A 14373-nucleotide genomic window follows, 5' to 3' on the forward strand; every position below is an offset into this window, starting at 1 on the left:
TTCATCACTTAATTCATTAGAATCCCTAACTGAGCACCTTTTAAAACCTGCTGCACATTGGACTCAAGGAGAACTGGACCAACCGCACCTGAGGAAATAGACTCTTCTGTTCATTCACAGCCGCAGTGTAAGCGCCAGGCCCTTTGGATTTTATTTCAGACCTTGCTGTAATATAAAAAAGGAAGTTTACAAGACATGACATTGCTGCTTTTACAAAAGGACATTCTATTTATTTTCGCAGTAATTCTCATGTCCTCTTAAGCAGAGCTGTCACAGTGTGCACTACCTTAAACTGTTTTATTGTTGTCATTTTTTTTTTCCTAGTTCAAGCTAATGTGTTTTATTTGTGAATAGTCTTTTACATTTTTGTATGCAGAATATGGGCACCAAAGAACCTGTCAAAGTTATCTTTTTCAATTGAATGTGCACAAATAAAAGTTTGGAAAAGATCTCTCTTCATATCCACTCTAGAACTTTTATTCCCCATTTTCTATTTTAACAAAAACTGTATTCATAATTTTTTTTTAACTATGCAAGCTTAGACTTTTGCTAAAGTGTGTTGGCTTCTTTTTAACGTGTTGTGTGTGTGTGTGTGCGTGTGTGCGCGTGCCACATGTATATAGTATCTCTTTAATGCTCTGTTACCAAATATCAAATAGGAATTTGTTTCTTGCAGATTAGAAATGCAAACATGCATAGAAACCAGAGTAGAACTTTATAGATAAAGCATCATGTTTTATGTTGCTAATTTAATATGATAGAAAATGTTAAATAACTTTTGCAAGTTAAGAAAATTGTAGTTTTTAATAAGAAAAACCTTCTACCCACAAGATGGATATGAGATACTGTGATGGGTTGTACCTTGATTAATCTGGAAAGACTCAACTGTAGTTACAGGGAAGTGACTGAGGTTCTTGACTCATTAAACTTTGGTTGGTGCTCAAGGCTATTTTCAGAGTCTTGTCAGAGTTGGTAACATTGTGCTGTTGTAATAAGAAGTGCCCACAATCTGCCCCTGTGCCACCATATAATTATACTATAGTTCAACTTGAACTTGAAAGCCATTTTGCAAGATGTCTTTCCCCTTGCTGTGTCTTATTTAATGGAACTAAAGAGTGACTATTCCATAGAGTATAAAAAGTGGCATTGCTATTCTTAATGTCATAATAAATATACGTTTGTGGAACAGCGTCTTCTGGCTCCCCCACAAGCCCTGGAGTGGTAATACACGCTCAAGCTGCAGCTGCCTCGACCGCAGCAAAACCAGCGGTGGTTTTACCTGGAGGTAAGGTTGAGTGGAGAGCCGAGTCAGCCTCCCCGTAGAAACTTCACAGAGACTATATGCCAACACACCCTTCCACTGAAACCTGAGTTAGCGAAATGTTTTGAAACCTTTGTGGAAAATTACATTTTAACCTCCATATTCAATGCAGTTCCCTTACCTTATTATAAAACATTGAAAATTTAGTTTCAGAATTATACCCAACCATACATATTATTTTACATTTACTTTTTATCTTCTTTTCAATGCCTTCCCCCTCTCTGCCTCACACGCCCTCAAAAGTGGGGGTCAGAGGCTGACTTTCATATTTTCTTTCATTTAAAAGACTTGTAATTTTTTAGACTTGCATTTTTCTCTTTTTTTTTCCCCCATTGTGTTTATTTATGCTGTTGTAAAATCCAGTAGGATAGCTAACCTCATAAAATACAGAGAATAAAATTAGATGGAAAAGTTACTGATTCTGGACTGTTTTAAAATTTTGTTATCTACTTAGTTTTAATTAACGGTAATAAGTAAACTCTTGCTTTGCAATGTTCACCAAAAAACAAAAATAGAAAAAGAAGTAGGAGAAGGGAAAACAAAGCATTACACATCTGAAGGATATATGTACAATATATCATATATATGTCTTACATCCAGATGTCTTAACATTTTCAGTATTCGAGTGACTTGAAAACTAGGTAGTATCTCATCAAAATTCTTTATCTGAGAAGGGGAGGAAAAATAGTCTGGTCAGGTTTAGGGCGACTTAGTGAGTAAGCGTCACTTGGCAGAGTGCCCATGGCTAACCCACTTGTTGTTGTTGTTGTTTGCCGTCGAGTCGGCCCCGACTCATAGCGACCCCTCCTTGGGTTTCTGAGGCAGTATCACTATGGAAGTAGGATTGCCCAACCTTCCTTCCGAGGAGTGGCTGGTGGGCTTGAACCGCCAGCCTTCTGGTGAGCAGTCAAGTGCCTTAGGCACTATGCTACCAGAGCTCCTATATCTAACAAAAGGGGGAACGAGTGAGGGTGATGTCTTCTACCGCTGTTAAGTTTTTTATAAATAAAAATATGAATATATACATGCAAATGATAAGCATTCCCCTTTTTTATTTTTGCTAATCAAAAGCTCTGATTTAGGAGGGTATTGCATCAAAACATTAGTTTGAAGACAAAATTGTTTAGTTACAAACTCAGAAAAATATGAGATCATTTAAGATACTGAAGTTGAAATCACTAGTAATAAACCAATGAGGTTTGCAAACAAATTCCTGCCCATTTACATTAATAAATGAATAGCTAAACCAAGGAATAGCTTAAATATATATAATGCTTGAATTTCAAAAGAAACATAATTTTGTTTTATATCTTACAATCTGTGAAGCTAGGCAAAGAAAAAAAATTCACATTGATTACATGTGTTGATTTTTTTTTTTTTTAAATCTCAGCATATAATTCCACTGAAGATTCATGGTAAATGTCTTTCATTCACCTCTGTAGGACAGTTTCCCTTCTGCAAAAACAGGAAGAAGACAATGTATACTCCTCAATTGCATATGAAATGTACCATGATAGAACTGTTTAAGCTCTCAAACCTCCTTTGCTCATAACATCCTCTGCCATTTTAATGAAGATAGTACATTTCAAAACCCGATCTTTTACGAGTCAGTTTTCTAAGTCTCAGATAATACAGTTTCACTATTGCTTACATATATCGATAGTCTTTCTACTTTGTTATAATGGAATGTAGTGGATCATATATTTCTTTCAAACTGGAACAGTTAGGGGACAATAAGAAAAAAATCTAAGCCAAATAAAGATCTTCCTCCTTTACAGGTTTTTGGCTTTGTAGGATTGATTCTCTTTTCTTCAGATTAATTTTATTTTTAGGTCTTTTTCAAGCTAGGTTGTTCGTACGTTAGATTTTTTTCTGTGTCTTCCAAAGCTTATCATATTAGTAATATAATGGGTTACCGCTTAAGTAGTTTAAGACTCTTTATTGTGGATTGCCCATCATCATAACCAAGTTCTATTGGTAAAATGCCTCGCCAAGTCGTACAGTTCAACTGGAGAAATACAGAAGAGAGGAATTCATTGTTGTGAGGCTGGAAACCTAAGTTGCTGGTATGGTTCGTGGCTTCTATGTTTCATCCCAGACAACAGTAGTGAGGGAATTGTCTTGATGTCTGAATGTCATTTATTACATCTGTAGTCATCCGAAAGTCAACATCAGTTATCACCAGTGTGCCATAACCTGAGGTAGTGATATTCCTGAGAACTCTAATAATTGCAGGAAAATGGATAGCTATTAAGTGATCATCACAGCCTTGCAAGGAGAGAATTTTATAAACTTGACTTAACATAAACCTAATTAGAATTTTGGATAAATAACCGAATAGCCTGACTTCTAATGTTTTCCTAATGGCTACTTCTAAATGAATATGGTCCCATGATTTTGAAATTGTTCTTTCTATTCATATAAGGAGATACATGGGAAAAAAATGCTTATGTCATCAATGGTTGCAGAATTGTTTTGAACATTTTTATAATAAGATTAATAAACTAAGATATTTTGCATTAAATTATATTCATAATTCTTAAAATAAGCGGTATCATCTTTGTACTTAACTGTAACTATGAATTATCACTAAATTCCTAGACAGGACCCTATTCTTATCTAGAACATATGTGCAATTAAATTGTCCGCATTGTGTCCTGGTTCTTTTTTTAAGTTTTTTCCCCCAAAACCCAGTGCAAGTCATAGCTTAGGAGACAAAGTGTTAAATGTTCAGACCACTTAGGTGTCTGGTAATAAAGCTGTGACTGGCCTCTGTGCATATCTTAAGGCAAAGCTTGATTTCGTCACTTGGACATAGTTTTTCAAAGGATGCTCTGTAAAAAAGAACACAGAACATTGAACTAGCCAGTGTATCTTTACCTGGTATCCTGCTTGGAAAAAGCTCTGGTCTACTAAAAGAGTGGAGGTTCAAACCCCCCAGCCACTCTGTGGGAGAAAAGACCTTGTAATCTGCTTCCATAAAGAATACAGCCTTGGAAACCTCTATGGGACAGTTCTGCTCTGTCCTGTAGGTTCACTACGAGTCGGAGTCAAGGCATACAACATCTTGCTGAGAATAAAAAATAAACTATGTAACCTTGTGCTGGCTTTACCTTTTGGTGTTATTTTTTTTCAGGGAGCAATTAAAAGTTGCTGTAATTTCAGCTGTATGACACTGAAGAGAAAACACAGAATAACAAAATTGTATTGGCACAAAGACACTGTATGAAGTGTTCTACCACACTGACATTCATCAGTTTTGGAGGCCATTAGAACTCTGGAGAAAGCGGCTTGGGTTGTCCCTTACCACACAGTCTTTTACACTCTAAGTGCTGCTCTTGGGGCTTGCTTTTTTGAAGCTGACTTGGCACTAATTCCTCTTGGTGATGACTCATAAAACAAATGTTGTTTTTCATATAGTTCCTGAAAGAGAAGGAGGCACAAATGAAAATGTCGTTCTTAATTTACAGTTGTTTTTTTTAAAAAATGGCAAACTTGTTTTAAATGTAACCCTGGGGCTTTAATGTTTTAGCTGTGCAGAGATCTGTTTTTATTGTGAAGCTTTGATGTATCATGAAACTCAGTATAACAGCATTTTGATCAGTTTCATGGAAAGGGTATGGTGGGGTGCCTTCTCAACATAATCACAGCCATCCTGTGTATAGGGAAGGATCCCAAGAACAGTGCTACATTTGGAGAACTGAAGATCCCATCTCAGATCTGATTTCTTTCCATTTCTCAAAATCTGCCAATATGCCTGTATTTATAACTACATATTCTGCTTTCTGCATTATCCCTTTGCTACTACACTCATAAGTTCTCTCTACAGGATTATTCCCATCAGTGTAAAAATATGCTCTAGTTTTTTTTTTTTTTTTTGGTGCTGTCTAATCAGTTCCAACTCATAGCTACCCCGTATACAACACAATGAGGCACCTCCTGGTCTTGCACCATCCTCTCATCCTTGCTGTGTTTCAGCCCATTGTAGCCAGTGCATCAATCCATCTCATTGGAGGTCTCCCTCTTTCCACTGACCCTCTACTTTATCAAGTATGATACCCTCTCCAGAGATTGGTCCCTCCTGATAACATGCCCAAAGTACCTAAGACAAAGTTTCACCATCTTTGCTTCCAAGGAGCATTCTGGCTGTACTTTTTCCAAGACAGATTTGATTATTCTTTTGTCAGTCCATAATATATTTAATATTCTTTTCCAATAACCATAATGCAAAGGCATAAATCTGTGGTATTTCTTAGTCACTGTCCAGCCATCGCATGCATATGAGGCAACTGAAAATACCATGGCTTGGCTTAGGTGCACCTTAGTCCTCAAAGTAACATCTTTGCTTTTTAATACTTCAATGAAATCTTTAAAGAAGTTTTTAACTAAACAGAGAAGACCTCCCTTAAATCTCCCTCTCCCTTCAGATACCTTTTTCTGTAATTTAACCAATTGATGGAGTAGCTGTAGTGTGCCACACACTATATAGGTGCAGTGTTTGGCATAGATGAAGACATGCTCTCGTGGAGCTTAACGTATTAATTGGGGGAGAAATGCCCAGGAGTATATAATTTCAAGTAATGAAAGTGCTGATGAAAAAGTAATCAGAAAGGGAAAACAGTGACTGAATTGGCAGGGTCTATTTCATATGGATGATGTCTTTCTTGATCAGAAACTGGAATGAAGTTGGGGAAGGAACCATGTGCAAGTAAAATGTGTTTACAGGAGGCCAGTATGATAGAGCAACGTAAGTGCATGAATGGACATTTGAGTAGGGGCCTAGTGAGCATTCTGCATTTTATTTGAAAGGTAATCGGGAGCTGTTCTGGTTCCCTAGTGCCTTTCTGACAAGAAATATACCACAAATGGGTTGGTTTTAACAGGAGTTTATTCTTAAAATTTGGAGGCTTTAAGTCCAAGTTCAAAGTGCCAGGCTCTAGGGGCTGGGTGAAAGCCCCTCAACCTTGGGGTCCAGCTCTGCCTCTTGCTCCCAGCCCACTGGAGCTAGAGGCGTTTCTTCACTCAGCTGCTGGCTGCTGAGGCTGAGAAGCCCCAAGGTTGACAAGTACAATGTCACAGTCCCGGTTTTACCAATCCACGTGGCAGGCCATTAACTTAAGTCCATCCGTAAGTCCCAAGATTGGCAGAGCATAGCAGGCTGCTGAGCAACAACACGGCCACATGCAGGGTCCAAGCGTGCCATAGGCTGGACACCATTCCCAAAGCTGCTGCTTATATATGGGAAGCAGACCACATCCCAAAAGCAGCTACTCAGCTGCTTGTGGTAGGTCCCACCATGGAGCTGATTGCCAGTCTCATCATGGAGAATACTACCACCAGCTGCCCAGCCACTCAACCAGGCCCAGCCAAGTTGACACACAAACATAACCACCACAGGAGGCTTTAATGGAATTTGAGTGGAAGGAAGGCATTTTTAGAAGATGAGCTGCTGTATGGAAGACAGACTAGAGGACAGGGGATGGTGGTCCTGGTGAAAGCTGTGGCTTGCGTTCATTGACTGTGGGTGGAAATATGAGATGCATGCTAGGGTTTGTTACCAGAGCCAACAAGATGTGGTGATGGTTTAAATGTGAGATGTAGGAGATGGCAAAAATCAAAAATGCATGCAAAATTTTTGTCCTACGGAGTCTGCAGAGGGGTGAGATTCGTGGTGGAAGGTGCATGTGTGTTTGGGTGAACTGGGTTGGGAATCAAGAGTTCTGTGTATGTCACATTAAGTTGGACATGACTGTTAGATATTTCAAGAGAAGATCTTAAGAAGGCAGTTAGATTTGGGAATTCAAAAATGAGGTAGAAGGTCAAAGCCTGGAGTTAAAAGTCATCAATTTATGGATGACACTTAGAGCCATGAGACTAGAGGAGACCATTTAAGAAGTTAACGTAGGTAGCAAAGCTCAGGACTGAAAGGCTGGGTCACTATTGTAGTTAAAAAAATTCAACTCACTGCCTTCGAGTCAGATCTGACTCATAGCGACCCCTCCTTGGGTTTCCATGGCAGTATCACTACAGAAGTAGATTGCCCAACCTTCCTTCCAAGGAGTGACAGGTCGGTTTGAACTGCCAGCCTTTTGGTTGGCAGTCAAATGCCTTAGGCACTGCACCACCAGAGCTCCTTGTAGTTAGAGGTGTGGAGGAAGAGGAAGAAAAGGAGCCTGAGGTCTGACTAGTGAGGTGGGAGGAAAATGAGAAAAGTATGATATTCCAGAAGACAAGGGCATGGAGCATGATGAACTGGGTCAGGTGCTGTGGGAAGTCAAGTAATAGGGGCACTGAGAACTGGCCCTTGGGAGTAAGAAAGAGAGAAAGCAAGCCTGCTGGGAGTAAGTTCAAGAGACAATAGGAGGTGAGGACATGGAGAAACCAAATATAGAGCACTCCGGAACTGCTCCAAGTGAGGACAGGGAAATGTGTTAATAGTTGGAGGGAATTTAAAATTTAGGAAGGTATATTTTTTAGGGTAGAAGATACTGCAGCTTTTGCTTGTGTTGATGTGTGCATGTGTCTCTGTGTTATGATAATCCCACAGAGAGGGAAACTGACAATTCAATTAGTATACAAACGGAAGAACTGGCCTTCACAATAAGGTGCATGGTATGTGGGCATAGATGCCAGTAGGTTAGTAGATCACGTGGCAGGAGGATGAAGTGGTCTCAGTTGTTTGTATTTTTTAGTGAACTTAAAAAGATTAACCTTCTGAGAGGATCAGATGGGGATCGGTGAACAGGAATATACTCTAAACCAAGGATAGATTCAGTGGAGGCTAATCTTGCACAGATCCCAATGATACACAATACCTGCAAACCTTACAGAAACAACAGAAGACAGACGACACCCAGACACTGTGGGAGAGAGATCCAATGGATCTACCATCTCAGGACCATAGTACTGGGGGACACCAGACTCAACTGAAACAACAAAATACATAAATGCCTTGTTCCTCATCCTACATTGTTGAGTGGCAACTGGGGTCTTAAAAGCTTTCAAGCAGCCATCTCAGATGCAGCTAATGATCTCCTATCATTGAAGCGAAGAAGAGTGCAAAAAAAATAAATAAATAAATAAAAGGGCATTTGGAAACAATCAGCCCTAGGACACGATGGCCCTCAAAAACAGAAAAACTAGATGGTGCCTGGTTACCAATGCCAATCACTCAGGAAAGGGTCAAATCTGGAGATCCTGGATAGAGTGGGAGGAAAAATGTGGAACACAATCCAAAAACTCAATAATCACCAGAGTTACTGGTCAGATAGAGTCTGGTGAGACCCCCAATACTATGGCCCTGGGATACATTCTGGGCCTGGAATAAAACTCACTCCCAGGGGCTGGCTCTCAGCCCAATAGTAAACAAGATGTACATGCAGATCACTCAACCCAGGGTGATGTACCGACAAACTCTATGGAAATACATCCCTTGGACCAATCAACCATGGGGCACCAGAGGGGCAACTTTCACACAGAGGAAATGCAGGACACACAGGAGTGCATAACTATGAGGGTCACGGGGAGAGGGTTACTGGGCAGGGAGGGGAGGAGACTGGGTTAGGGTTGGTCATGGTAAATGGGGAGTGAAACTAAATGTACATGTAATGTTGAATGTAAAACAAAATAAAAAAATAAAAGATTAACCTTCTGCTGTTGAGTTGATTCTGACTCATAGCAGCCCTATCGGCAGTGCAGAACTACACCTTAGGGTTTCCAAGGCTGTAAATCTTTACAGGAGCAGACTGCCTCATCTTTCTCCGATGGAGTGACAGGTGAGTCTGAATCACCAACTTTTTGGTTAGCAGCCAAATGCTTTAACTGCTGCACCACCAGAGCTTCTTGACAGAGGGTAAGGTAGAAAGTAATCAGCTTGGTGAGTAGGAAAGTCAAGTCACCTGGGAAATGTAGATTATAGGGCATTCCTGAAGGCCCGCTTGAAACTTATGATCATAAATTTAAAACAAGACATATCAGTATATTTGTGTGTTTCTTCAGCCATGTTGGGCTCAGATGCAGGCATAAAATAAGCTAAGAGTTAGATTAACCAGGTTGAGGTTTGCCCAGATGATGGATGGAGAGAGGGCAGAATTGGCAGTGATCATGGGGATGGTCTGTGAAGCCAAAGCAGGGTAAGAAAAGAAGTGAGGACATGAGTAATGGATGCTAAGTGAACTCTGGTTCCTGATGAGACTGAAGATTTGCTAAGTGCAGGTTCTAGAGAAAGTGAGCTGAAGAGAAAGGAGTGGCCAGAGGGTGAGTAAGTTGCTTGGGAGTGGAGCAGTTACTGGAAATGTCAGTCTAGGGTATGGCCATCTGTTTTTCTGCTCCCCTTCACAGCAGAACTTCTGGAAAGAATGACTATAGCTGCTGTCTTCTCTTCACCTTCCATTCTCTCCTCAAACTTCTTCAGTCAGATTCTGTCCTCTCACTCCACTGAGATTGCATCTGACAAGTTTCTGATCACTTCTCTCTTTGTACTTGACCTTTAGGCACCCTTCAACACCATCCAGTGCCATCTTTAACACTGCTTTTGGCTACAATGATACCTTATTCTCCTGGCTTTCCCTCAGCGTCACTGCTTGGTCCTCTCTTTTTGATGTTCCTTCTCCTCTATTTGATCTCTAAATGTTGGTATAATCTATAATCTGGTCCTGGACCTCAATCTCTTCTTTATCTCTACTCTGAGTACATGATATCACATGATTCCATCATTTAAATACCACTTACAAGCTGATGGCCTCCCAAATTGAACTCTCTGTGAGTGCCTCCAGAATTCCAGACTTGCATAACAAACTGCATACTAATAATATAACTATTTGATGTCTAATGAACATTTCAAAATTGACATATACAAAATGGAACCCTTCTCTCCCCAGCCCTGCAACCTAGTCCCATTCCAGGCTTCCCTGTCTCAGAAAATATACCACCATTCATCTTTTTCTCAAACTAAACATTTAGGTGTCATACTAGATGCATCATTGCCTTGTTGTTCAATTTGACTCATAGTGGTCCCATAGTGGCCTTACTCCTCTCCAATTAATTCACGAGCTCCAGCTATATGCCCAGGAATTGTTCTAGGTTCTGGGAAACAACAGTAAAATAATACACAAAATTCCAATGAATGTAAATGTAGTGGGAGGAGCTAGACAATTAGCAAACTAGGTAATGTATCAGCTTTGGTGAAAACTGAAGTAGGAATGTGGATGCAGAGTTGGGGCAGGATTGTGATTTTCAGCAGCATAACAGGAAAGGTCTGAAGGAGGTCAAGTGTTGAGTCATGTGCATATCCAGGGGAAGAGAATTCCAGACAGAGGAACACGTACCAAGACCCTGAGTCTTCAGCATGCTTGATGTGTTTGGAATACAGCAAAAAGGCCAGTGTGGCTGATGAGCACAAAAGAGAGGGAGAGTAGTTAAGATATGCAGGCCTTTGAGGCTCATGATAAGGCTCTTTACTTTGAGATGGAGAGCCACCACAGGATTTGAGCAAAGCAACAGCCACTGTGTCGAGAACAGATTTGAGGAGAACAAAGATTGAAATGGGGACCAGGTAGATGGCTATTGCAGTAATCCAAGAGGGAGATGATAGTGCCTCAGATCAGGGTGGTAGCAGTGAAGTTGGTCAGGCTCTGGGTATATTTTGAAGTAAGAGCTAACACAACTTCCTGTCCAACTAAAAGTGAAGTGTGAGAGAAAGGAATCAGAGAGGATGCCAAGGTTTGTGACCAGAGCAAGTAGAAGGCTACATACAGTTGATCTCAAGTGGGATCAATAATACTGTGAGTGGAGTAAAGGGGGACATCAGGAGATCAATTTATTTATACTGAGATTGAAGCATCACTGGGATATCATTGCTGATGTCAGATAGATCTTGGATGAAAGCAGAGAATACCAGAAAAAGTTTACCTCTGTTTTATTGACTATGCAAATGCATTTGACTGTGTGGAGCATAACAAATTATAAATTCCAAAGTATAGAAGAATGGGAATTTTGGAAGACTTAATTGTGCTCATTTGGAACCTGTACATAAATCAAAACCTGTACATAGCAGTCATTTGAACAAAACAGAGACACTGTGTAGTTCAAAATCAGGAAAGATGTGTGTCATCTTTTCACTACACTTACTCAATCTGTATGCTGAGCAAATAATCTGAGAAGCTGGACTATATGAAGAAGAATATGGCATCAGGATTGGAGGGGAACTCGGTAACAATCTGTGATATGCAGGTGACACAACCTTGCTTGCTGAATGCAAAGAAGAAACACTTAACTGATGAAGATCAAAGACTGCAACTTTCAGTATGAATAATATCTCAACATAAAGGAAACAAAAATACCCCCAAATGGACCAATAAGAAAAATCATAATAATTGGAGAAAAGATTGAACTTTTCAGGGATTTCACTTTGCTTGGATCCACAGTCAATAATCATGGAATCAACAGTCAAGAAATCTAATGATGTATTGCATTGGGCAAACCTGGTGCAAAAAAAACCTCTTTAAAGTGTTAAAAAGCAAAGTTGTCACTTTGAAGACTAAGGTGTGCCTGATCCAAGCCATCGAATTTTCAGTTGCCTCATATATGCATGTGAAAGGTGGATAATGAATACAAAAGATTGAAGAATTGATGCCTTTGAATGATGGTGTTGGTGAAGAATACTGGATATGCCATGGACTGCCAGAAGAATGAACAAATCTATCTTGGAAGAAGTGCAGCCAGAAGTGAGGATGGCAAGACTTCATCTCACGTACCCTGGACACCCAATCAGTAGGGACCAGCCCCTGGAGAAGGAGATCATGCTTGGTAAAGTGGACCCAACCCAACCCACTGTTGTTGTTGTTGTTGTTGTTATGTGCCGTCGAGTCAGACCCGACTCATAGCGACCCCTCCTTGGGTTTCCAAGGCAGTATCACTATGGAAGTAGATTGCCCCATCTTCCTTCTGGGGAGTGGCTGGTGGGTTTGAACCGCCAGCCTTCTGGTTAGCAGTCAAGTGCCTTAGCCACTATGCTACCAGAGCAACCCACTGTAATCGAGTTAATTCTGACTCATAGTGATCGTAAAAGACAAAGTAAAACTACCCCACAGGGTTTCCATGGCTATAAATCTTTACAAAACCAGACTGACTCATTTTTCTCTCTTGGAGCAGCTGGTGGGTTCTAACCACTGACCTTTTGGTTAGCAGCCTGCTTTAACCACTGTACCACCAGGCCTCCTTGTAAAGTAGAAGGCCAGCGAAAAAGAGGAAGTCTTTCAATAAGATAGATTGACACAGTGGCTGCAACAATGTGCTCAAACAGCAACAATCATGAGAATGACGCAGGACCACGCAGTGTTTTCGTACTGTTGTGTATGGGGTCTCTATGGTCGGGGTCACTATAAGTAAAGGCCAACTTGATACATAACAACAAAAAAATTGAAATGTCTACTAGACATCTGAAAAGACATGTAGAGCAAGGAGTTGAATATATAAGCCTCCAGGTAAGGAGAGAGAGCTAAGCTGGAGATGTAAATTTAGGACTAGAGATAAATGTAACTGTTGTTAGCGTCTGTGAGTCAGTCTGTGACTCATGGGGACCTTACATGTTTCAGAGTAGAAGTATTCCATAAAGTTTTCTTGGCTGTAATCTATATGCAAGCAGTTTTCCAGACCTTTCTTCTGCAAAGCCACTGGGTGGATTCAAATCCCCGATCTTTAGGTTAGTTGTTGATCCAAACTGCTTGTGATGGCGTAAAAGCCATAACTTTCTCCGAGATCAATGATCCGGTGAGGGTGGTAGAGAAGTGGTCAGAAGATTAATCCCTGGGACCCTCCAACTTTAAAATGGTTGTGGGAAGGTGAGCAAACCCACCAGAAGGAGCTGAGAAGGACTGAGTCACACAATAGGAGGGAACCAACAGGGGATCCCGAAGACAGTGAAGCAAGTATTCAGGAAGAAGGACGTACTGTGTCCGTGCTGGGGATGGTCATTAAGATGAACCATCATGGATCATGGGTTCAACAATGTGGAGGTTATCGGCATGTGAAAGAACAGCAGTTTCAATGGAGCTGTGAACATAAAAGTCTGATCGGAAGGGGCATGTGAAAGAAGGGGAGGGATTGAAAACAGTAAGGACAGACAACCCTGTAGGGTAAGTTTGCTATAAATTACTTGTAGCAGAAAAATGACAAAAGCAGGAGAGGAAAATAGGATCCAAAACATTTTTTTTTTTTTTTAAGTGCAATGAGAAGCTACTAAAATATTTTAAAGAAGAGGAGGAAATTACAGTATGTTTCTAGGCTGATAAGAGTGATGAGTAGAGGGTAAAATAGGGATGACACGAGGGCAAGCAGGGACACGTTGGAGGATGTTCCAGAATGAGGAGAGGGCATGAAGAGGTTGGTCCCACATATGAATGGCAGAGTTTATATGGAGCGATTGGAGAGATGGGGCACCTGTGGGTACAAATACTGGATGTTCCCTTCTAATTATGCCCGTTTTCTCACTGAAGCCAGAACCAAGGCTATTAGCAGAGTGAGGAGGTCTAAGGAGGAGGTGGGAGAGTGAGAGAAAGAGAGAGAGGTGGTATTGAGGACTTATCTAGGAGAAAGGGAGAATTAAAGGACTAAGACTTGAATGATTGATTACCAAACAGCACTGAGGGTTGTGGTCAGAGCCAAAAAACCAAACCCATGGCCACTGAGTCACATCTGACTCAGCAATGTTACAAGACAGAGCAGAACTGCCCCACCCATAGGTTTCCAAGGCTATAAATCTTTATGGAAGCAGACTGCCTCATCTTTCTCCCACAGAGCAGATGGTGGGTTTGAACCACCGACATTTTGATTACCAGTCAAATGCCTTAACCATGGAACCACCAGAGTGGTCATGAATTAAAAGAAGGCCCAGCACTAAGCTTGTGTGCTTTCTCAGCCACGTTCAGCTGTGTGTCTGTTGTTGTTGTTGTTGTTATGTGCCGTCGAGTCAAACCTGACTCATAGCGACCCCTCCTTGGGTTTCCGAGGCAGTATCACTACGGAAGTAGGATTGCCCAACCTTCCTTCCGAGG

General features: G+C 40.8%; 1 protein-coding gene across 1 annotated transcript in view; it reads right to left on the bottom strand.

Annotated features, from left to right (window-relative positions):
• Positions 1–4590: 4590 nt before the first annotated feature.
• SLC2A12 (solute carrier family 2 member 12) overlaps positions 4591–14373 on the bottom strand; it is a 72186-nt gene continuing 62403 nt past the window's right edge. Inside the window, exon 5 of the mRNA XM_007954053.1 lies at positions 4591–4744. Coding sequence (XP_007952244.1) covers positions 4591–4744 — 154 coding nt within the window. The remainder of the gene's footprint in view (positions 4745–14373) is intronic.

The sequence above is a fragment of the Orycteropus afer genome, unplaced genomic scaffold (assembly GCF_000298275.1).
Source record: "Orycteropus afer afer isolate SDZICR_OR568_19922 unplaced genomic scaffold, OryAfe1.0 scaffold00428, whole genome shotgun sequence".
NCBI lineage: Eukaryota > Metazoa > Chordata > Mammalia > Tubulidentata > Orycteropodidae > Orycteropus > Orycteropus afer.